This window comes from Oncorhynchus nerka, unplaced genomic scaffold, assembly GCF_034236695.1.
Source record: "Oncorhynchus nerka isolate Pitt River unplaced genomic scaffold, Oner_Uvic_2.0 unplaced_scaffold_73___fragment_2___debris, whole genome shotgun sequence".
In the NCBI taxonomy this organism is placed as follows: Eukaryota; Metazoa; Chordata; class Actinopteri; order Salmoniformes; family Salmonidae; genus Oncorhynchus; species Oncorhynchus nerka.
This window is the reverse complement of record NW_027039942.1, coordinates 93,913-118,458: the sequence shown is the minus strand read 5'-3', so window position 1 is coordinate 118,458 and position 24,546 is coordinate 93,913. Positions and strand designations below refer to the sequence as shown.

The following is a 24,546-nucleotide window of genomic DNA, read 5'->3' as shown; positions in this document are numbered from 1 at the left end:
TCGCCATGCCTTCGCCTACAAGCGTTATCGGGAATTTCTATTGGAGAAGCAGTTTCTGCTTATCTTCATATAATATTGTCTTTGTTACTAGTCTATTATTAAAAAGGTCAGTTGTAAGAACTGCACAAACAAAACATGCAGTTGGTTTGGACAAAGCCAGTGGATGCTGATTGATGGCTTGCTGCTTTGAATTGGACGATTATTTCAGACTTTTAGTACCGAAAGTCGGCTTACAGTTCATTCAAGTCTATAATTAGGTTACAGTTTACTGGTAAATAATGCTTGTGACTGACAAAATGCATATTGGAATTATTGGAATCCTACTGGGCATGTACATGAAGGTAAGAATACAGGCGTGTGTTTGAAACAGCTGGGCATGTTTGGAAGAGGTACATACTTATACACTGAGTGTACGAAACATTAGGAACACCTTCCTAATACTGAGTTGCACCCCTTTTTGCCCTCAGAACAGCCTCAGTTCGTCAGGACATGGACTCTACAAGGTGTCGAAAGCTTTCCACAGGGATGCTGGCCCATGTTGAATCCAATGCTTCCCACAATTGTGCCAAGATACCTGGATGTCTGGTCTGGACCATTCTTAATACACACGGGAAACTGTTGCGCGTGGAAACCCCCAGCAGTGCTGCAGTTCTTGACACACTCAAACTGGTGCACCTGGCAACTACTACCATACCCTGGTCAAAGGCACTTAAATATTTTGTCTTGCCCATTCACATTTGAATTGACACACGCAATCCATGTCTCAAGGCTTCACAATCCTTCTTTAACCTGATTCCGTACCTTTATATACTGATTTGAAGTGGATTTAACAAGTGACATCAATAATGGATCATAGCTTTCACCTGGTCAGTCTACTATGTCATGGAAAGAGAATCTAGGTTTGAAGGTTATGCCTTTAGATTTTGAGAAAATTACAAACTAAGGAATATTTTTTTATGTGTTATACACTCAGAAATGATTCACACCCCTTGACCTTTTCCACATTTTGTTGTTACAAAGTGGGATACATATTTATTTATTTTAGTCAATGATCTACATAATACTTTAATATAAAAGCGTGAGGGAGGTCTAACATTTTGTAAAAAAACAACAAATATATATATATTTATATTATATATATATTAGGAAGGTGTTCCTAATGTTTGTTATACTCAGTGTGTATTATTTTCACATTTGGCAGAGTCTACAGCTGTTGGTCTTTTCTGGGTAAGTCTCTCTAAGAGTTTTCCACAGCAGGATTGTGAAACATTTACCCATTGTTCTTTTCAGAATTCTTCAAGCTCTGTCAAATAGGTTGTTGATCATTGCTAGACAACCATTTTCAAATCTTGCCATAGGTTTTAAAGCAGATTTAAATCAAAACTGTAACTCGGCAATTCAGGAACACTCCAGTGTAGATGTGGCCTTATGTTTTAGGTCATTGTCCTGCTGAAATGTGAATTAATCTCCCAGTGTCTGGTGGAAAGCACACATAATCAGGTTTTCTTCAAGGATTTTGCCTGTGCCCATTCCAACGATTACAAGCATACCCATAACATGATGCAGCCACCACTATGCTTGAAAATATGGAGAGTGGTCCTCTCCATATGTGTTGTGTTGAATTTCCCCCAAACATAACACCTTGTATTCAGGACAAAAAGTACATTGTTTTGCGAAATTCTTTGCTGTATTACTTTAGTGCCTTGTTGCAAACAGGATGCATATTTTGGAATATTTTTGTTCTGTACATGCTTCCTTTTTTCACTCTGTCAATTAAAGTTAGTATTGTGGAGTAACTACAATGTTGATCCATCCTCAGTTTCCTCCTACCACAGCTATTAAACTCTAACTGTTTTAAAGTCATCATTGGCCCCATGGCGAAATCCCTGAGTGGTTTCCTTCCACTCCAGCAACTGAGTTAGGAAGAACGCCTGTATCTTTGTAGTCAATGGGTGTATTGATACACAATCCAAAGTGTAATTAATAACTTCACCATGCTCAAATGGATATTCAATATCTGCTTTTTAACATTTTTACCCATCTACCAATAGGTGCCCTTCTTTGCGAGGCATTGGAAAACCTCCATGGTTTTCTGGTTGAATCTGTGTTTGAAATTGACTGCTCGACTGAGGGACCTTACAGATAATTGTATGTGTGGGGTACAGAGATGAGGTAGTCATAAAAAAACATTTAAAAAAACATGAAACTTGTTAACATATGTTTACTCCTGAACTTATTTAGGCTTGCCATAACAATACTTATTGACTCAAGACATTTCAGCTTGTTATTAACTTGTAAACATTTTTTAAAAAAACACAATTCCACTTAATTCCAGTGACAAAAAAAAACTAAATTTAATCCATTCTAAATTCAGTCTAACAACAAAATGTGGAAAAAGTCAAGGGGTGTGAATACCTTCTGAAGGCACTGTAGGCTATGGGGAGATGACACATGCACACATTCTTTTTCTTTTCAACTGTGAAAGGTTCAAGCAGACTGTGAGCCGTACATCATTCTTATTAGAGAGGAGGAGCGGTGCCTTCATGAGTTGCAACTGCATAATGTGTCCAAAACTCCCCAACCAGGTGAGATGAGACCGTTTGTATTTTTTCCCCCTTAGAAATTCACACCCAGCATGGTTTGTCATGTTTTCCTAAGCTAAACAAATATAGGGCAACATGTTCCTTCTCTATTCCATAATAGTCCATGTTCTTAGATTTTTTTTTTTAATGGCATTATATGGTATGCATACCACATAAGAGTATAATCATTTCCAGTCCCACAGGTATCAAAATCTGAAACAGCACCACACATCAGTACATCACTGGGAACCAGGCCAGTTTGACAGTGGACTAGGTTTCTCTCTAGTGGCAGTAGAGTAGGTTACATCTCAACATACCGGATTATCATTGTGGTTACTTGCCCCCTTTGAGTTCAACGTTACTGTCATGATGGTGAGAACAGCTCATTATCAGAGATGTTTGTCTTGCTCCTCTTGTTATTACTGTACTATGGTCGGCAGGTAGCCTAAGAGTGTTGAGCAAGTAACTGAAAAGTCACTGGTTAGAAATCCCGAAACCGACTAGGTGAAAAATCTGTCGACGTGTCCTTGAGCAAGGCACTTAACTCCAATTGCTCCTGTAAATCACTCTGGATATGAGCGTCTGCTAAATGACTCAAATGTAAATGATTCACAACGATCAAACGAGGACTGCCGTTGTACTGTTTGCCTTAAAATGCATGACAACAAACCACCAAACACATGTATCCCCCCCCCCCCCCCCCCCAACATTTGACACACTTTGATGATTAGAATTTGAGAGAAAAAAGAAGACTGTACCTGATTTGTTTTTCTTATTCAGACTGCAAGGGTATGTGGGACCACTTGAATTGCTGGTCTCCTGCTTTTGTAGGGGAAACTGCATCACACAACTGTCCCGATTTCTTCAAATCAGAAGGTGAGAGACCCCCACCCCACCCCTGGTGTTAGACCCCCGCCCCTGGCTGTTATGTGTTAGACCCCAACCCCACCCCTGGCTGTTATGATGTGTTAGACCCAAAACCCACCCCTGGCTGTTATGATGTGTTAGACCCCCACCCCACCCCTGGCTGTTATGATGTGTTAAAAAACCCACCCCTGGCTATTATGATGTGTTAGACCCCACCCCTGGCTGTTATGAAATGGCTGTTATGATGTGTTAGATCCCCACCCCTGGCTGTTATGATGTGTTAGACCCCCACCCCACCCCTGGCTGTTATGTGTTAGACCCCACCCCTGGCTGTTATGTTGTGTTATAGACCCCCACCCCACCCCTGGCTGTTATGATGTGTTAGACCCCCACCCCTGTCTGTTATGATGTGTTAGACCCCCACCCCACCCCTGGCTGTTATGATGTGTTAGACCCCCACCCCTGTCTGTTATGATGTGTTAGACCCCCACCCCTGTCTGTTATGATGTGTTAGACCCCCACCCCACCCCTGGCTGTTATGATGTGTTAGACCCCCACCCCTGTCTGTTATGATGTGTTAGACCCCCACCCCACCCCTGGCTGTTATGATGTGTTAGACCCCCATCCCACCCCTGGCTGTTATGTTGTGTTAGACACCCACCCCACCCCTGGCTGTTATGTTGTGTTAGACCCCCACCCCTGTCTGTTATGATGTGTTAGACCCCCACCCCACCCCTGGATGTTATGTTGTGTTAGACCCCCACCCCTGGCTGTTATGATGTGTTAGACCCCCACGCCACCCCTGGCTGTTATGTGTTAGACTCCCACCCCACCCCTGGCTGTTATGTGTTAGACCCCCACCCCTGGCTGTTATGTTGTGTTAGACCACCACCCCTGTCTGTTATGATGTGTTAGACCCCACCCGACCCCTGGCTGTTATGATGTGTTAGACCACCACCCCTGGCTGTTATGTGTTAGACCCCCACCCCACGCCTGGCTGTTATGTTGTGTTAGACCCCCACCCCACCCCTGGCTGGTATGATGTGTTAGACCCCCACCCCACCCCTGGTTGTTATGTTGTGTTAGACCCCCACCCCACCCCTGGCTGTTATGATGTGTTAGACCCCCACCCCACGCCTGGCTGTTATGTTGTGTTAGACCCCCACCCCACCCCTGGCTGGTATGATGTGTTAGACCCCACCCCACCCTTGGTTGTTATGTTGTGTTAGACCCCCACCCCACCCCTGGCTGTTATGATGTGTTAGACCACCACCCCTGGCTGTTATGTGTTAGACCCCCCCACCCCTGGCTGTTATGTTGTGTTAGACCCCCACCCCTGGCTGTTATGTGTTAGAACCCACCCCACCCCTGGCTGTTATGTTGTGTTAGACCCCCACCCCTGGCTGTTATGTGTTAGAACCCACCCCACCCGTGGCTGTTATGTGTTAGACCCCCACCCCACCCCTGGCTGTTATGTGTTAGACCCCCACCCCTGGATGTTATGTGTTAGACCCCCACCCCACCCCTGGCTGTTTTGATGTGTTAGACCCCCACCCCACCCCTGGCTGTTATGTTGTGTTAGACCCCCACCCCTGGCTGTTACGATGTGTTAGACCCCACCCCACCCCTGGCTGTTATGTGTTAGACCCCACCCCTGGCTGTTATGTTGTGTTAGACCACCACCCCTGTCTGTTATGATGTGTTAGACCCCCACCCGACCCCTGGCTGTTATGATGTGTTAGACCACCACCCCTGGCTGTTATGTGTTAGACCCCCACCCCACGCCTGGCTGTTATGTTGTGTTAGACCCCCACCCCACCCCTGGCTGGTATGATGTGTTAGACCCCCACCCCACCCCTGGTTGTTATGTTGTGTTAGACCCCCACCCCACCCCTGGCTGTTATGATGTGTTAGACCCCACCCCACGCCTGGCTGTTATGTTGTGTTAGACCCCCACCCCACCCCTGGCTGGTATGATGTGTTAGACCCCCACCCCACCCCTGGTTGTTATGTTGTGTTAGACCCCACCCCACCCCTGGCTGTTATGATGTGTTAGACCACCACCCCTGGCTGTTATGTGTTAGACCCCACCCCACCCCTGGCTGTTATGTTGTGTTAGACCCCCACCCCTGGCTGTTATGATGTGTTAGACCCCCACCCCACCCCTGGCTGTTATGATGTGTTAGACCCAAAACCCACCCCTGGCTATTATGATGTGTTAGACCCCCACCCCTGGCTGTTATGTGTTAAACCCCCACCCCACCCCTGGCTGTTATGATGTGTTAGATCCCCACCCCTGGCTGTTATGATGTGTTAGACCCCACCCCACCCCTGGCTGTTATGTGTTAGACCCCACCCCACCCCTGGCTGTTATGTTGTGTTATAGACCCCCACCCCACCCCTGGCTGTTATGATGTGTTAGACCCCCACCCCTGTCTGTTATGATGTGTTAGACCCCCACCCCACCCCTGGCTGGCTGTTATGATGTGTTAGACCCCCACCCCTGTCTGTTATGATGTGTTAGACCCCCACCCCACCCCTGGCTGTTATGATGTGTTAGACCCCCACCCCTGTCTGTTATGATGTGTTAGACCCCCACCCCACCCCTGGCTGTTATGATGTGTTAGACCCCATCCCACCCCTGGCTGTTATGTTGTGTTAGACACCCACCCCACCCCTGGCTGTTATGTTGTGTTAGACCCCCACCCCTGTCTGTTATGATGTGTTAGACCCCACCCCACCCCTGGATGTTATGTTGTGTTAGACCCCCACCCCTGGCTGTTATGATGTGTTAGACCCCACGCCACCCCTGGCTGTTATGTGTTAGACTCCCACCCCACCCCTGGCTGTTATGTGTTAGACCCCACCCCTGGCTGTTATGTTGTGTTAGACCACCACCCCTGTCTGTTATGATGTGTTAGACCCCACCCGACCCCTGGCTGTTATGATGTGTTAGACCACCACCCCTGGCTGTTATGTGTTAGACCCCACCCCACGCCTGGCTGTTATGTTGTGTTAGACCCCACCCCTGGCTGGTATGATGTGTTAGACCCCCACCCCACCCCTGGTTGTTATGTTGTGTTAGACCCCCACCCCACCCCTGGCTGTTATGATGTGTTAGACCCCCACCCCACGCCTGGCTGTTATGTTGTGTTAGACCCCCACCCCACCCCTGGCTGGTATGATGTGTTAGACCCCACCCCACCCCTGGTTGTTATGTTGTGTTAGACCCCCACCCCACCCCTGGCTGTTATGATGTGTTAGACCACCACCCCTGGCTGTTATGTGTTAGACCCCCACCCCACCCCTGGCTGTTATGTTGTGTTAGACCCCCACCCCTGGCTGTTATGTGTTAGAACCCACCCCACCCCTGGCTGTTATGTTGTGTTAGACCCCACCCTGGCTGTTATGTGTTAGAACCCACCCCACCCCTGGCTGTTATGTGTTAGACCCCCACCCCTGGATGTTATGTGTTAGACCCCACCCCACCCCTGGCTGTTTTGATGTGTTAGACCCCACCCCACCCCTGGCTGTTATGTTGTGTTAGACCCCCACCCCTGGCTGTTACGATGTGTTAGACCCCCACCCCACCCCTGGCTGTTATGATGTGTTAGACCCCCACCCCACGCCTGGCTGTTATGTTGTGTTAGACCCCACCCCACCCCTGGCTGGTATGATGTGTTAGACCCCACCCCACCCCTGGTTGTTATGTTGTGTTAGACCCCACCCCACCCCTGGCTGTTATGATGTGTTAGACCACCACCCCTGGCTGTTATGTGTTAGACCCCACCCCACCCCTGGCTGTTATGTTGTGTTAGACCCCACCCTGGCTGTTATGTGTTAGAACCCACCCCACCCTGGCTGTTATGTGTTAGACCCCCACCCCTGGATGTTATGTGTTAGACCCCACCCCACCCCTGGCTGTTTTGATGTGTTAGACCCCACCCCACCCCTGGCTGTTATGTTGTGTTAGACCCCCACCCCTGGCTGTTACGATGTGTTAGACCCCACCCCACCCCTGGCTGTTTTGATGTGTTAGACCCCCACCCCTGGCTGTTATGTTGTGTTAGACCCCCACCCCACCCCTGGCTGTTACGATGTGTTAGACCCCCACCCCAGGCTGTTATGATGTGTTAGACCCCCACCCCTGGCTGTTATGTGTTAGACCCCCACCCCAGGCTGTTACGATGTGTTAGACCCCACCCCTGGCTGTTATGTGTTAGACCCACACCCATGGCTGTTATGTGTTAGACCCCACCCCTGGCTGTTATGTGTTAGACCCCCACCCCACCCCTGGCTGTTATGTTGTGTTAGACCCCACCCCTGGCTGTTATGTGTTAGACCCCCACCCCAGGCTGTTACGATGTGTTAGACCCCCACCCTGGCTGTTATGTGTTAGACCCCCACCCCAGGCTGTTATGTGTTAGACCCCCACCCCAGGCTGTTACGATGTGTTAGACCCCCACCCCTGGCTGTTATGTGTTAGACCCCCACCCCAGGCTGTTACGATGTGTTAGACCCCCACCCCTGGCTGTTATGTGTTAGACCCACACCCCTGGCTGTTATGTGTGTGTTAGTTAATGATCCATCAACAAGATAATTTGTTTCCATTCAATACAAAAATGTTTGTCCTTGTACCCTAAATTGTTGATGGATGCTCATACAGGCGATAGACTAAAAGGACAGAGGAGTGGTATAGAGTTCAAAAAAGGTCTGCTTGTGGAAACAGAGGCATCAATAAGTGTTTTTATGACAACCTTACGTAACACAAATGAAGCCTGCAATAACTACTGCCTGCACTAAAATACCTGAGAGATTGAACCTGCGTACTACGTAGGTCTTAGAAAATCTTAGGTATGTTCTATGGTCAATGTTTTTTACTCTGATGCCGACTATTTTCCCGGACATAATTAGTTTATTTGAACAGTATAGTAAGTATTGATGAGGCTGTATTATTTTCCAGGTAAAGTGTACCGGAACTGCACAGACACGGGCTGGACGGACCCATTCCCTCCTTATGAGCATGCATGTTTCAACGAAACCTTCCACTTACTTGGAGAGGTGGGTACATGTGTACTTTTAGTATGTGCTACATCAATGTTTTTTTATTTAATTTGATGCAGGACAAGTACTTAAAAATAAGGGAAAGCCATATAAGTGTTGAGCATTGATTTAACAATACAGACAATTTATGTAAAACAATTCTTACCCCAGGTCTCTTTTTCCTCCCAGTCACATGACTCCCACATGTACTTCCCCTATGTGAAGACCATGTACACTGCAGGCTACGCTCTCTCTCTACTCTCTCTCACCATCGCCATCCTCTGTCTCTTTAGGTGAGAAACAGAGAATCAAGTCTAAGAACTGTTATGATGAAAATGTGATAATCCATTTGGGTACCCAGTAAACTACGCTGTAACCAACATGCGTATCTTAATATTGGGTCTCAGTGGGGGATTAAACATATTACAAAAGCATGTTGGTCAAGGAGGACATTTCAAACTGCTTTTACACTTTTCCTGTTGTCTAGGAAACTGCACTGCACCAGAAACTACATCCACATCCAACTCTTTGTTTCCTTCATCCTGCGTGCTACCTTCATCTTCATCAAAGACTCTGTGCTCTTCACCGATGAAGACTTCTACCACTGTGATGACTACCCAGTACGTATCTACTGTCCTTTGTAGTGACTGTCAATGCATGTGTGAATGGATGAACACATTGATAGAGAAATTAGTAATTTAGTGTGTGAAAGTGGAATAACTTACTTTTGTAACTCTTGAAAAAAATCCTTGTTTTGATAAAAGTTATTCATCTTTCAACATGATATGAACATACTAAAATACCGCTCCTATATACACACAAAAGTATGTGGACAACCCTTCAAGTGAGTGGATTCGGCTATTTCAGCCACACCCATTGCTTATAGGTGTATAAAACCGAGCACACAGCCATGGAATCTCCATAGACAAACATTGGCAGTAGAATAGCCTTACTGAAGAGCTCTGTGACTTTCAACGAGGCACCGTCCATCATAGGATACCACCTTTCCAACAAGTCAGTTCATCAAATTTCCGTCCTGCTAGAGCTGCCCCGGTCAACTGTAAAAATTGTCTGTCCTCGGTTGCAACACTCACTACTTAGTTCCATACTGCCTCTGGAAGCAGCATCAGCACAATAACTGTTTGTCGGGAGCTTCATGAAATGGGTTTTCCATGTGCAATGCCAAGTGTTGACTGGAGTGGTGTTAAAGACCACCGCCATTAGACTCTGGAGCAGTGGAAATGCGTTCCCTGGGGTGATGAAACACGCTTTACAATCTGGCAGTCCGAAGGATTAATCTGGGTTTGGCGGATGCCAGGAGAACGCTACCTGCCCCAATGCATAGTGCCAACTGTAAAGTTTGGTAGAGGACGAATAGTGGTCTGTTTTTCATGGTTCGGGCTAGGCCCCTTAGTTCCAGTGAAGGGAAATCTTAACGCTACAGCATACAATGACATTCTAGACAGTTCTGTACTTCCAACTTTGTGGAAACAGTTTGGGGAAGGCCCTTTTTTGTTTCAGCATGACAATGCCCTCATGCCCAAGCAAGGTCCATACAGAAATGGTTTGTCGAGATCGGTGTGGAAGAACTTGACTGGCCTGCACAGATCTCTGACCTCAACCCCATCAAACACCTTTGGGATGAATTGGAACGCCAACTGTGAGCCTGGCCTAATCGCCCAACATCAGTGCCCCACCTCACTAATGCTCTTGTGGCTGAATGAAAGCAAGTCCCCGCAGCAATGTTCCAACATCTAGTGGAAAGCCTTCCCAGAAGAGTAGAGACAGTTTTTGCAGCAATTGGGGGGGACCCAACTCCACATGAATACCTATGATTTTGGAATGAGATGTTTGACTAACAGTTGTCCACATACTTTTGGTCATGTAGTGTATATATCTTTTCTCATCATATCCTGTAGGTAGTGTGTAAGTTAGTGGTGATGTTCTCCAACTACTGCATCATGGCTAACTACAGCTGGCTGCTGGTGGAGGGACACTACCTCCATACCCTGGTCAGCGTCTCCTTCTTCTCCAAGAAGAAACACCTTTGGTGGTACATCATCCTGGGCTGGGGTACGGACACCTGTCCCCTCTACATTACAACAACACTACTGATACCATGTCATTGTCATCTAGCAATGTCATGTCATTTTGATCTGTTAAAAGACAGACTTGATAGTGAACTATTAACTGAAATGAGAGGGTTGGTTTTAACTAAACCGTTTCTATTTTGTTTTCCTACATAGGTTTGCCAATGATTGTCATTGTATCCTGGGGCTTGGCAAAATACTTCTATGAGGATGAAGGGTGAGATACAGATGAATGGGATGTCATCTGTTTAAAATAGTCTATGACAATTGCATCATCATTGTTCACATACATGCAACTGGATCCTGGACTTCCTGACAGGCCGGCCCCAGATGGTGAGGGTAGGCAACAACACCTCCGCCACGCTGACCCTTCAAAGGAGCCACCCTGTGCCTTGATGACAGCTTTGCACACTCTTGGCATTCTCTCAACCAGCTATACCTGGAATGCTTTCCAACAGTCTAGGAGTATCCACATATGCTGAGCACTTGTTAGCTGCTTTTCCTTTACTCTGTTGTCCAACTCATACCAAACCATCTCAATTGGGTTGAGGTTGGGTGATTGTGGCGGCCAAGTCATCTTATGCAGCACTCCATCACTCTCCTTCATGGTCAAATAGCCCTTACACAGCTTGGAGGTGTGTTGTGTTATTGTCCTGTTGAAAAACAAATGACAGTCCCACTAAGTGCAAACCAGATGGGAGGCGTATCGCTGCAGAATGCTGTGGTAGCCATGCTGGTTAAGTGTGCCTTGAATTCTAAATAAATCACTGACAGTGTCACCAGCAAAGCACCATCACACCACCTCCTCCGTGCTTCACGATGGGAACCACACATGCAGAGATCATCTGTTCACCTACTCCATATCTCACAAATACACAGCTGTTAGAACCAAAAATCTCAAATTTGGACTCATCAGATCAAAGAACATATTTCCCCCGGTCTAATGTCCATTGCTCGTGTTTCTTGGCCCAAGCAAGTCTCTTTTATTGGTGTCTTTAGTAGTGGTTTCTTTGCAGCAATTCAACCATGAAGGCTTGATTCACACAGTCTCCTCTGAACAATTGATGTTGAGATGTATCTGTTACTTGAACTCAGTGAAGCATTTATTTGGCTGCAATCTGAGGTGACGTTAAACTCTACTGAACTTATCCTCTGCAGCAGAGGTAACTCTGGGTCTTCCTTTCCTGTGTCGGTCCTCACGAGAGCCAGTTTCATCATAGAGCTTGATGGTTTTCGTGACTGCACTTGAAGAAACTTTCAAAGTTCTTGAAATGTTCCGCATTGACTGACCTTCATGTCTTAAAGTAATGATGGAATGTCGTTTGCCTTTGTTTATTTGAGCTGTTCTTGCCATAACACGGACTTGGTCTTTTACCAAATAGGGCTATCTTCTGTATACCACCCCTACCTTGTCACAACACAACTGATTGGTTCAAACACATTAAAAAGTAAAGAAATTCCACAAATTAACTTTTAACAAGGCACACCTCTTAATTGAAATGCATTCCAGGTGACTACCTCATGAAGCTGGTTGAGAGAATGCCAAGAGTGTGCAAAGCTGTCATCAAGGCAAAGGGTGGCTACCTTGAAGAATCTCACATTTTGATTTGTTTAACATGATTCCATGTGTAATTTCATAGTTTTGATGTCTTCACTATTATTCTACAATGAAGAAAAGTCTTCTTTTTTTTTTAAACCCTTGAATGAGTTGGTGTCCAAACGTTTGACTGTATATACACATACCAAGTGCACAAAACATTAGGAACACTTCCCTAATATTGAGTTGCACCCTCTTTTTTGCCCTCAGAACAGCCTTAATTGGTCAGGGCATGGACTACAAGGTATCAAAAGTGTTCCACAGAGATGCTGGCCCACGTTGACTCCAATGATTCCCACAATTGTGTCAAGTTGTCTGGATGTCCTTTAAGTAGTGGAGCATTCTTGATACACAAAGGAAATTGTTGAGCATGAAAAACCCAGCAGTGTTGCATTTCTTGACACATTCAAACCGGTGCACCTACTACCATTCCACATTCAAAGGCACCTAAATCTTTTGTCTTGCCCATTCACCCTCTGAATGGCACACATACACAATATGTTGTCTCCTCCCCTTCATCTACACTGATTGGAGTGGATTTAACAAGTGATATCAATAAGGGATCATAGCTTTCACCTGGTCAGTCTATGTCATGGAAAGGGCAGGTGTTCTTAATGTTTGGTACACAAGAAAAACCACACACACACTGACAACACACACTCATATGCTGCTACTCTAAAGCTTTATTTGACTTCTATTATGATCTATCCTGATGCCTAATCCAGCCTTCGTGTCTATATCTACCTCAAATACGGTCCCTCATACCCCTGCACATTGATCTGGTACTCCCTGTTGCAGTGCATTCGGAAATTCAGACACCTTGACTTTTTCCACATTGTTATGTTACAGCCTTATTCTAAAATAGATTGATGAGAAAAAAATGTATTCAAATATACACAAAATACTCCATAATGACAAAGTCAAAACAGGAATTTTTCAAAATCATTCAAAGTGAAACTGAAATACCTTGTTTACTTAAGTATTCAGACCCTTTGCTATGAGACTCGAAATTGAGTCCCGTTGATCATTCTTGATATGTTTTTAAAACTTGATTGGAGTCCACCTGTGGTAAATTCAATTGATTGGACATTATTTGGAAAGGCACACACCTGTCTATATAAGGTCCCAAAATTGACAGTGCACGTCAGAGCAAAAACCAAGCTATGAGGTCGAAGGAATTGTCCGTAATGCTCCGAGACAGGATTGTGTCGAGCCACAGATCTGGGGAAGGGTACCAAAACATGTCTGCAGCATTGAAGGTCCCCATGAACACAGTGGCCTCCATCATTCTTTAATTGAAGATGTTTGGAACAACCAAGACTCTTCCTAGAGCTGGCTTCCCGGCCAAACTGAGCAATTGTGGAAGAAGGGCCTTCAGGGAGGTGACCAAGAACCTGATTGTTACTGACAGAGCTCCAGAGTTCCTCTGTGGAGATGAGAAACTTCCAGAAGGACAACCATCTCTGCAACACTTCACCAATCAGGCCTTTATGGTATAGTGGCCATAAGTAAAAAGCACATGACAACCCGCTTGGAGTTTGCCAAAAGGCACCTAAAGGACTCAAACCATGAGAAACAAGATTCTGATGAAACCAAGATTGTCCTCCTTGGCCTGAATGCCAATCGTCACGTATGAAGGAAACCTGGCAACATCTCTACAGTGAAGCATGGTGGTGGCAGGATCATGCTGTGGGGATGTTTTTCAGCGGCAGCGACTGGGAGACTAGTCAGAACGAAGCAAAGCACAGAGAGATCCTTGATGACAACCTGCTCCAGAGCACTCAGGACTTCAGACATTGTCCTGTTGGAAGGTGAACCTTTGCCAACGATCCTAAGCACACACTCCTGCGTTGTCTTGGTTATCTGCAGAGAAGAATGGGAGAAACTCCCCAAGTATAGATGTGCCAAGCTTGTAGTGTCATACCCTAGAACTTTTCTGCCAAAAGTTGCTTCAACACCGTACTGAGTAAAGGGTCTGAATAATTATGTAAATGTGATGTATTTTTTTTAAATACACTTTCTAAAAACCTGTTTTTGCTTTGTCATTATGGGGTGTAGATTAATGAGGGGGGAAGAAATAAATGTAATCTATTTGAGTAAAGCTGTAACAAACAAAATGTGGAAAAAGTCAAGGGTTCTGAATACTTTCCAAATGCACTTTAGCTTCATTCTTTGTATTTCTTTTTACTGCATTGTTGGAAAGGGCTCGTAAGCAAGCATCGTCACTGTTAGTCTCCACCATTGTATCCGGCGTATGTGACATACAATTTGTTTTGTTTTTTATAACTGATTATGTAAATATTACTTTTACTCCCTACGGTAATCATTTGTTGCCATTCCATTGCAGATTAATTTGGTATTTTTTCTGAGCATCTTAAGAATTCTGGTGGGAAAACTACAGATGCCAGACATGCATGGAAATGAATTCAGCCAATACAAGTGAGTTGTCAACATGACCATACTGTACCATTACCAAAGCATTAAGGATGTTTATTTTGTAGGCTAAAATAATGACTTAATTGCTAACAGTGTTACAGAACCAGTGTTAACATTCTGTAAGCGTTTCCCAGTCAAACCTGAATGACCAGCACAATGGCAAACTAATGGAATCTCTCAAAACATGTGTACAGTATTGAGTCGTGTCTTTTGTGTATTGTAAAATTGAACATTTTCCTTGGATATTTTCAGGAGACTTACCAAATCGACTTTTCTTTTGGTGACCCTCTTTGGTGTGTACTACATCCTCTTTGCCTTCTTACCCATCAAAGTCAGTGGTTTAACATACAAAATATGGACCTTTGTTGAGCTGGCTCTTGCATCAACACAAGTAATTTTCACTGACTTTTCTTTTTTTACTTTGCGGGAATACTAATTGATGTCTAAATTCCCCTTTATTCCTTTTCAGGGCTTTGGAGTTGCTGTTCTATGCTGTTTTCTAAATAGGGAGGTAGGTTTTTTGCCCATTTCTCAAAACTATTATGCAAGTTGAAATAAGTGGTATAAATGGGCAATTGCTAATATTAGGCAGCAGCCCTGATTAACTAGTGCTCGATGATACACTATCCCCTCCAAACACAGGTACAGTATGAGGTACAGAGGAGATGGCGCAGGTGGAGGCTGAAGCAGCATCTACACGAGGAGCCCAGACAGCATGGTTCCATGAGCCAAAGTGTCTCTCCCCTTACCCAGGTCTCCTTGCTTCCCTGTTCCAGACCAGCCAGCCTGGCATGACCTTAGACCCCCCCCACACTCCCCACCAATCACTGGAGATCTAGACATACCGGTTAAAAACACTTATACAGATGACTCTCAAGACATCAAGGGAACTTAAGTTCTAGAACTTGAGGAATGGTCCACAGAATCACTTGGCCACACTTGAAGACTTGGACATGGCATGGGAAACAGCACTGTACTGTGATTTTTGCCATTCCCTCAAGCAACATTTCTAGGACTATGGACAGTGGACCAGGCCTTAAAGATCTAGGACATTTGGGTTCAGTGGAAATCCTAAGAAACAAGAACATATTCAAAAAGTAAGTAGTAGGACTCAGCTCTTCATCATCATGTGAAAGAGAACTCCTGGAAAGAGGTCTGGTTATGACCAGCCTTTAGTCCAGAGAATTTATAAGCATGATTGAAAATGATCCGTTTTTATTATACTTGGAAGACAGATATTTTAAGAAACATAATTTACTGTTCTTTTGCACCAATGTACTCTATTTTCATTTATTTTTTATACATTTTCTGAAATAAATACCCAGATCAAGGGCTGCACATTTTCAACAGGATAAGCAAATTGCTGGTGAGCGTTGGTTAGACCAGTCATCTTGGTTATCTCTAAACACTTTACCCATGTAAAATCTCAGATTTGGTCCCTTTTCTTCTTGTTCATTGTAACCTATTATAAACTGTGTGGTTCGAGTCCTGATCGGCTGACAACCATGGTATATCAGATCTTATACCACGGATATGACAAAGCATTTTATTTTTACTGTAATGTTTACATTGGTAACCAGTTTATAATAGCAATAAGGCACCTCTGGGATTTGTGGTATATGACCAATATACCATGGCTAAGGGCTGTTCTTAGGCACAACGCAAAGCGGAGGCCATAATACCACACCCCCTCAGGCATTATTGCTTAATTGTAAAATGCTTCTAAAAATGAAAAAAAAAGAGCACAAATGTCCTAAAGAACCTCTACATTGGATACTTTGCTTTCATTTCTTCCACAAAGGCAATGTATTCTTTTATGGCATCTTCTTTAGACTTTCCTATTGGATTGAAAATAGAAACAGGACACATTGAAGATTTGTGTTACATTCAAAACAGAGAGAGTGGAAAAGCAGAATAATACATTGTCCAAAAAAATACTTACCTTCCTGTGCTTTCCAACCATCCCATTTAGATTTTCCTTGGAAGTCAAATATTCCCGGACGCTCTGTGGACACAATGCATACATCTTAAAAGTTCTCTTACAACAAAAAAAATATTGCTTTAACTGGCAGGTATTGGCAGTCTGATAGACACTTGCCCATTGGTCAGGAGTATTTTTTTGGTTACCCGAAGATTATGATCACTTGACTGTTAATGTAAAAATAAGCTACACTGAATAAAAATATAAAAAGCAACAACTTCTCCAGTTCAGTTCATATAAAAAGGAAAATCAGTCAATTGAAAATAAATTAATTAGGCCCTAATCTATGGATTTTACATGACTGGGAATACAAATATACATGTTGGTTAGATACCTTTAAAAAAAAGTAGGGGCGTGGATCAGAAAACCAGTCAGTATCTGGTGTTACCATTTGCCTCATGCAGCCTGACATCTCCTTCCCATAGGGTTGATCAGGCAGTTGATTGTGGATTGTTGTCTGTAGTTTATGCCTGCCCATACCATAATCCCACAATGGGGCACTCTACTCAGAACGTTGACATCAGCAAACCGCTCACCCACAAATGCTCTCTGCTTGGTACAGATGAAAACACGATTCATACGTGAAGAGGACACTTCTCCAGTGTCCATCGAAGGTAAGCATTTGCCTACTGAAGTCGGTTACGCATCAAACTAGAGTTAGGTCAAGACCCTGGTGAGAACGACTGGCACACAGATGAGCTTCCCTGGGAAGCTTTTTGACAGTTTGTGCAGAAATTCTTCGGTTTTGCAAAACTACAGTTTCATCAGCTGTCCAGGTGGCTGGTCTCAGACCATCCAGCTTGTGAAGAAGCCAGATGTGGAATACCTGGGGTGGCGTGGTTACACGTGGTCTGCGCTTGTGAGGCCAGTTGGACGTACTGCTAAATTCCCTAAAACAACGTTGGAGACGGCTTATGGTAGAGAAATGAAGATTCAATTCTCTGGCAACAGCTCTGGTGTACATTCCTGCAGTCATCATGCCAATTGCACATTCAGTAAAAACCTGGAGGAACAAAACTGCACATTTTAATGGCCCTTTGTCCCCAAGTCCAATGTGCACCTGTGTAATGATCATGCTGTTTACTCAGCTTCTTGATATGCCACACCTGTCAGGTGGATGGATTATCTTGGCAAATGAGAAATGCTCACTAACAGGGATGTAAACACATTTGGGATAAATACACTTTGTGCATTTGAAACATTTTTTTCTGATCTTTTATTTCAGCCCAAAGACTGAACAGTAACTGGTACAACTGTTCAGGTCACTTGCCACAGGCAAGAAGGCAACCCTTAATGTCAATCCCTGAATGGTTTGAAACGGTTTACTTACAGACAAAAGGCAGCTAAACAATTGTTAAGTCAATACATTCTGTAACTCTTGAGAAATGCATATAGAGGCAAAATTATACACCTTTTAGTAAGACACTTTAAAGGCTGATAACTGCTTAAACGTAGGGTCAGAAGTTAGGGCACTGAGGCACTACTTTTATTGGCATTTCCTGCATCATCTAGTAGCTTTGCTGTATGTAGGTAGGAAATCCTAGGAAATTCTGTAACTGACACAAGCTGTCTCCAATTAATCCCTATCCAGTTGTGTGTTTGGCATGGGCATGGCCTAAGTCAGGGGATGCGTAGCTCTGCCAATCTTAAAATCGCACAAAATCTATTATTTAGCAAGGAATACTGTTTGTAGATCAGTGATTCTAAACCTCACTTTGCTCAAACTGATCCTCCCCAACGGACTCCAAAGTTGTCAATTAGGGGCAGTTTAAGGGGAGAGTCAATGAAACCTACCATGGAAGTACTATAGGTTGTAGCAAACTTTGGCGGTAGCCCCAACCAAGACTTGAAACTGTGATTGTCAAGCCAACACATGAACCGTTACGCCAAGAAGTCCAAACCTCTTGGTGTACAGTTAAGGTGTTGGCTTGACAGTCGATGGATCCGGGTTCGAGTCCTGATCAGGGCTACTCCCAGAATTCACTTCAATATACTTTCATTGACTGTCCCCTTTAACTGCCCTTAAATAATACAACTTCTGAGTGCGTTGGAGAGGATCAGTTTGAGAAAAGTGAGGTGTACAAATCGTATTCCCTGCCAAATAATAGGCTTTGTGTGATTCAGCGCTAAGCCTTCCTTAGCTTAAGCGATCCCCGCGCCAACCAGACATGGATTGATTAAGTGAAGACTGCTTGTGCCAATTACAGAACATTTCCTACCTGCAGCAGCACTAGTGGACAATGCTGGAAATATCAGTAAAAGCATAGTGCCTCAAAGTGCCACAAAACTCCTGGCCAAACTCACAACTTCTTATAAGTACAATGCATTCAGAAAGCATTCAGACCGCTTGACATTGTTACATTACAGCCGTATTCTAAAATGGATTCAATTGTTGCTTTTCCTCAATCTACACACAGTACCCATAATGACAATGCAAAAACTGGTTTAGAGATTTATAAAAAATACAAAAACGGAAATGAAACATTTACATAATTATTCAGACCCTTTACTCAGTACTTTGTTGAAGCACCTTTGGCAGTGATTACAGCCTCAAGTCTTCTTGGGTATGACGTTACAAGCTTGGCACACCCATATTTTTGCCTTTTGGCAAACTCCAAGCTGTGCCTTTTACTGAGGAGTGGCTTCAGTCTGGCCACTCTACCATGAAGGCCTGATTGGTAGAGTGCTGCAGAGATGGTTGTCCTTCTGGAAGATTCTCCAATCTTCACAGAGGAACTCTGGAGCTCATTCAGTGGCCATCGAGTTCTTGGTCACCTCAGTGTGTTTCGTCACTATCCTGTCTCTGAGCGCTACGGACAATTCCTTCGACCTCATGGCTTTGTTTTTACTCTGACATGCACTGTCAACTGTGGGACCTTATATAGACAGGTGTGTGCCTTTCCAAATCATGTCCAATCAATTGAATTTACCACAGGTGGACCCCAATCCGGTTGTAGAAACATCAAGGATGATCAATGGAAACAGGATACACCTGAGCTCAATTTCAAGTCTCATAGCAATCAAATGTAATTATAAAGCCCTTTTTACATCAGCAGATGTCACAAAGTGCTATACAGACACCCAGCCTAAAACCCCAAACAATGCAGAAGCACAGTGGCAAGGAAAAACTCCCTAGAAAGAAGGAACCTAGGAAGAAACTGAGGCTCTGAGGGGTGGCCAGTCCTTTTCTGGCTGTGCCAGGTGGAGAGGCCATCTAAGGCCAGATTGTTCTTCAAGATGTTTAAACGTTCATAGATGACCAGCAGGGTTAAATAATAATCACATTGGTTGTAGGCCGAGCATTCAGAGGTCGAGACAGCAGGTGCGGTAGAGAAAGAGTCGAAAACAGCAGGTACGGAACAAGGTAGCACGTCTGGTGAACAGGTCAGGCTTCCCTAGCCATGGCAGAACAGTTAAAACTGGAGCAACAGCACGACCAGGTGGACTGGGGACAGCCAGGAGTCATCAGGCCAGGTAGTCCTGAGGCATGACCCTAGGGCTCAGGTCCTCCAGGGAGGGGATAGGGGGTGAGAGAGAGAAAATTAGAGGGAGCATACTTAAATTCACACAGGACACCAGATAAGACAGGAGAATTATAACAGACTGACCCTAGGCCTCTGGCACATAGACTATTGCAGCATAGATAATGGAGACAGACAGGGGTGGGTCAGGGGACACTGCGGCCCCGTCCGACGATACCCGGGGAGACAGGGTCAACAAGGCAGGATATAACCCCATTCACTTTGCCAAAGCACAGCACCCACACCACTAGAGGGATATCAACAGACCACCAACTTACTACCCTGAGACAAGGGTGGGTGTAGCACACAAAGATCTCATCCACTGCACGAGCCAGAGGGGGTGCAAAACCAGACAGGAAGACCACGTCAGTGATTCATGGAAGAGCACTAGTAAGCCAGTGATTCAGCCCCCGTAATAGGGCCAGAGGCAGAGAATCCTAGTGGAGAGACAGCAAGGGCAGTTTGTCGATCCAGTGCCTTGCCGTTCACCTTCACACCCCTGGGCCAGACTACACTCAATAATAGGACCTACTGAAGAGATGAGTCTTCAGTATGGACTTAAAGACTGAGTATGTGTCTCACACGTTGATAAGCAGATCATTCCATAACAATGGAGCTCTATAGGAGAAAGCCCTGCCTCCAGCTGTTTGCTTAGAAATTATAGGGATAATAAGGAGGCCTGCATCTTGTGACCGTGCATATGTACGGTAGGACCAAATCGGAGAGACAGGTAGGAGCAAGCCCATGTATAGCTGTGTGTCGTCCACATGGTAGTGAAAGTTGACAATGTGTTTCAGAAAGACATCACCAAGAGGTAGAATATATAGTGAAAACAATAGTGGTTCTAAAATAGAACCTTGAGGTTCCCCGAAACTTACAATTGATTTGTCAGAGGACAAACCATCGACAGAGACAAACTTATATATTTCCAACAGATAAGATCCAAACCAGGCAAGAACATGTCAGTGTAGACCAATTAGGGTTTCTAATCTCTCCAAAAGAATGTGGTGATCAATGGTGTCAAAAACAGCACTAACATTTAGGAGCATGAGGACCGATGCAGAGCTTTGTTCTGATGCCATTTAGAAAAGGTAATTTAACATCTTCACGAGTGCAGTCTCAGTGCTATGATGGGGTCTAAAACCAGATTGAAGCATTTCGTATACATTATTTGTCTTCGGGAAGGCAGTAGCTTTTTCAAAAAAAATTGAGAGGAATGGGAGATTCGATATAGGCCAATAGTTATTTACTTTTTCTGGGTCAAGGTTTGGCCTTTTCAGTAGAGGCTTTATTACTGCCACTTGTAGCGAGTTTGGAACACATTCAGAGGATAGGGAGCAGTTTATTATGTTCAACATAAGAGGGCCAAACACAGGAAGTTGCTCTTTTAGTCGTTTAGTTGGAATAGGGTCCAGTAGGCAGCTTGACAGTTTAGAGACCATAACTATTGTCTCCATTGATCCTAGGTCCTGGCAGTTCTGTGCAGACTCAGGACAACTGAGCTTTGGAGAAATACTCTGATTCAAAAGTGAAGTCCGTCATTTGCTTTGTAACGATTATGAACTTTTCATCGAAGTTCATGAATTTATCACTGCTAAAGTCAAAGCTATCCTCTCTTGTTGAATGCTGATTTTTAGCTTTGCGACAGGATAACATTTGTTTGGGGGGGGGGGGGAATTGTTCTTATTCTCCTCAATTAGGTTGGAAAAATAGGGTGATTGAGCAGCAGTGAGGGCTCTTTGATATTGCATGGTACTGCCTTCCCAAGCTAGTTGGAAGGCAGTTTGGTGGAGCGCCATTTCCGTTCCAATTATCTGGAAGCTTGCTTCAGGGCTCAGGAATTTTCTGTATACCAGGGAGCAAATTTCTTGTGACAAATGTTTTTGGGATGAGCGGGGTATAGGGTCACTAGTGTAACCAGGAGGAGAGGCCTCATTTAACACAGTAAATTAAATCAGGCTTTGAGACATGTTTCAGTCCGACCAATCACAACAAGATTATGATCAGTGATTAGTTCATGGACTACGACTGCCTTGGAAGTGAGGTGTCTAACATTAAGTAGTCCTGTTTTGAGATATTATCACAATCGCTTTCAATAATGACAGGAATGGAAGAGGTCTTTATTCCAATGAGATTGTTAAGGCGAACACCGCCATGTTTTGTTCAACCTAGATCGAGGCACAGACACGGGCTCAATGGGGATTGAGTTTTTCAGTTGTTATCAGTAAATAAATTATCAAAGCAGGCCGACTGCCATACAGTTGTCTATCTTTCACAAAGATCAGTTTCAGGCTTACTGGAAATATTTGCAATTTGGTTCTTTTCACTTTTAAAAAATCACCTGCCCAAAGGGGCAACTGTTCAGGACAACCGGTTGAAAGTTTCTGTTGGCTGAATGAGCGATACCAGTTGAGCATGCCGACAGCATTTCTTTCCAGAAAATGGTCTGGCTGCGGGGGACATTTATACTACGATCTGTACTTAACTGGTGGCACAGATGCTGTTTCATCCTTTCCTACACTTAAATTGCCCTTGCTGAACGGTTGCATCTGAAGCTGTGCTTGCAACACAGTTATCCTCACCATAAGGCGATAGTTCTTCAGTATATTATGAGTACAGCAACTGCAATTAGATGGCAGTGTTAATGTAACTACTTAGCTTTTTCGGCTGGTGGAGGTCCTGTAGAACCATGTAAAGATAAAGCGTCCGGGTGAAAAAGTTGAATTTAAAAAAACAAAGACATTGGTAAATGTATTAAAAGTAAAAACCTTCAAGTTTGGCAGATGGCAAAGTAGCAACAAACAGCACGGAGACAAGTACGGAATTTGAGGACGGAGCGATTGATTCGCGTTTGTCCCCACAGAGGATGAAAGGGTCTGAATACTTATGTCAATAAGGTATTCCTTTTTTTTTATGCCGGGGCGGCAGGGTAGCCTAGTGTTGGAGCGTTGGACTAGCAACCCGGAAGGTTGCAAGTTCGAATCCCCGAGCTGACAAGGTACAAATCTGTCGTTCTGCCCCTGAACAGGCAGTTAACCCACTGTTCCTAGGCCGTCATTGAAAATAAGAATTTGTTCTTAACTGACTTGCATAGTTAAATAAAGGTAAAATATACACACACATTTGCAGCAATTTTTTAAAAAACTACTGTTTTTGCTTTGTCATTATGTGTTTGTGTGTGTAGATTGATGAGGAAAATGTTTTTTATTTTTTAAATCCATTTTAGAATAAGGATGTCATGTAACAAAATGTGGAAAAGGTCAAGGGGTCTGAACACTTTCCGAACGCACTGTGTCATTATATCTTGATGCTTAAAGTGGTACCAGAAAGATTAGGAAATAATCAGGGATTTGGCTTTATCAATGAGGTGCAGCCTGTAGGACAGGTTGAACAGAAGGACTCACCCGTGTTGATGTTGCCAAGTGTCGCCTGCTTGTACAAACCATATATTACTGCTAGTTCAGCGTAGCTAGGTTGTACGGTCAGCCTGCTCACCGCATCGGCAGCCTTTTCAAATTCAGCCTTGGGAAAAAAAAGTACTATTAAGTATTGTATTGCTATCCTCGTGGGGACCAAATAATTGATTCCCATCCAAAATCTCACTCCCCTAACCTTAATTAACCTATCCCTTAACCCTAACTCTACATCTAACCCCTAACATAACATTTAAAAAATATATATATATTATTGTGGGGACCGAAAAGATCTCCCCACTTGTTCATATGTTCCTTGTGGAGGACTTCTGGTACCCACAAGGATAGTTATATATATACTGACAATATGTATATTATAACAATGACAACTGAGCTGATGCCAACGAAGTCTTCCACACCACATTGTGCCATGTCTTAAAAACATTTCTAACTGACTGAAAATAGGATGAATACCTTAACACCAAAAAAGAATCTCACTATGACAAAGTCAATCCTATGTGCCACACACATCAGTGAAAATGCACGTCTACACTAAGCTACATGCAGTAGATTCATAACAGATCAACTGCAAAAAAATTACAAATATTTAAAAAAATAAATGCATAACAGATTCAGGTATTAACACCTGGAAGGTATCAGTAACATTTTGACAGATGACTTTGGGTTAGTTAACTGCACATATTTATATATAAAAAAAAACGTTTGTTTACCATAGACATGTTGTTCCACAGAAAAAGCCCTAGCTACTCCTTGCATGTGGAAATGCTCACTTCCGTGATTCTGTCTTACCTTTAACCTTTGAGTAGGTTGCGACACCTCAAATCCCATTGGAATAGCGGAAGAAATGGGAGGTGACAAATGCAATAGCCTATAGCTACCACAAGAGGACAGCAGGTGTCCACAGTCAATCTCCAGGTCACTAAGGATAGTGAGAGGCAATTAAATACATTCATGAACTTCTGCATAACAAAGAATGGGTAAGTTGTGGAAAATAG

At 44.1% G+C, this 24,546-nt stretch overlaps 2 protein-coding genes across 3 annotated transcripts; one reads left to right on the top strand and one right to left on the bottom strand.

The window, feature by feature from the left end:
- LOC115133109 (secretin receptor-like) lies at window positions 1-16,332 on the top strand. 2 transcript variants are annotated; one of them, XM_065015566.1, is made up of 11 exons: window positions 1-2,585; window positions 3,363-3,458; window positions 8,413-8,510; window positions 8,682-8,785; window positions 8,980-9,112; window positions 10,412-10,565; window positions 10,739-10,915; window positions 14,527-14,618; window positions 14,868-14,908; window positions 15,085-15,126; window positions 15,258-16,332. In XM_065015566.1, the coding sequence occupies exons 2-7, from the start codon at window positions 3,374-3,376 to the stop codon at window positions 10,801-10,803; spliced, it is 639 nt and encodes a 212-aa protein (XP_064871638.1). In that variant the 5' UTR covers window positions 1-2,585; window positions 3,363-3,373; the 3' UTR covers window positions 10,804-10,915; window positions 14,527-14,618; window positions 14,868-14,908; window positions 15,085-15,126; window positions 15,258-16,332. The 2 variants fall into 2 exon arrangements, with proteins under 2 accessions (XP_064871638.1, XP_064871637.1); XM_065015565.1 differs by having other exon boundaries at window positions 10,739-10,921.
- On the bottom strand, window positions 15,968-24,342 carry LOC115133112 (acyl-CoA-binding protein-like). The gene is made up of 4 exons (XM_029666020.2): window positions 24,262-24,342; window positions 23,522-23,639; window positions 16,558-16,620; window positions 15,968-16,453 (listed from the first exon to the last, which is right to left on the bottom strand). Exons 1-4 carry the CDS (start codon window positions 24,268-24,270, stop codon window positions 16,380-16,382), a joined length of 264 nt encoding a protein of 87 aa, XP_029521880.1. The 5' UTR covers window positions 24,271-24,342; the 3' UTR covers window positions 15,968-16,379.
- Window positions 24,343-24,546: the final 204 nt, after the last annotated feature.

What these genes read in the sequence shown, in the direction of transcription:
- LOC115133109 (XM_065015566.1), top strand. Translation starts at nt 3,374, where the DNA reads ATGTGGGACCACTTGAATTGCTGGTCTCCTGCTTTTGTAGGGGAAACT. An exon ending in ACCACTGTGATGACTACCCA is followed by an intron (nt 9,113 to 10,411) that starts GTACGTATCTAC and finishes CATATCCTGTAG; the next exon opens with GTAGTGTGTAAGTTAGTGGT. An exon ending in GTACATCATCCTGGGCTGGG is followed by an intron (nt 10,566 to 10,738) that starts GTACGGACACCT and finishes TTTCCTACATAG; the next exon opens with GTTTGCCAATGATTGTCATT.
- LOC115133112 (XM_029666020.2), bottom strand. An exon ending in ACTTGGCAACATCAACACGG is followed by an intron (nt 16,621 to 23,521) that starts GTGAGTCCTTCT and finishes TTGTGTCCACAG; the next exon opens with AGCGTCCGGGAATATTTGAC. An exon ending in TGGTTGGAAAGCACAGGAAG is followed by an intron (nt 16,454 to 16,557) that starts GTAAGTATTTTT and finishes TCAATCCAATAG; the next exon opens with GAAAGTCTAAAGAAGATGCC.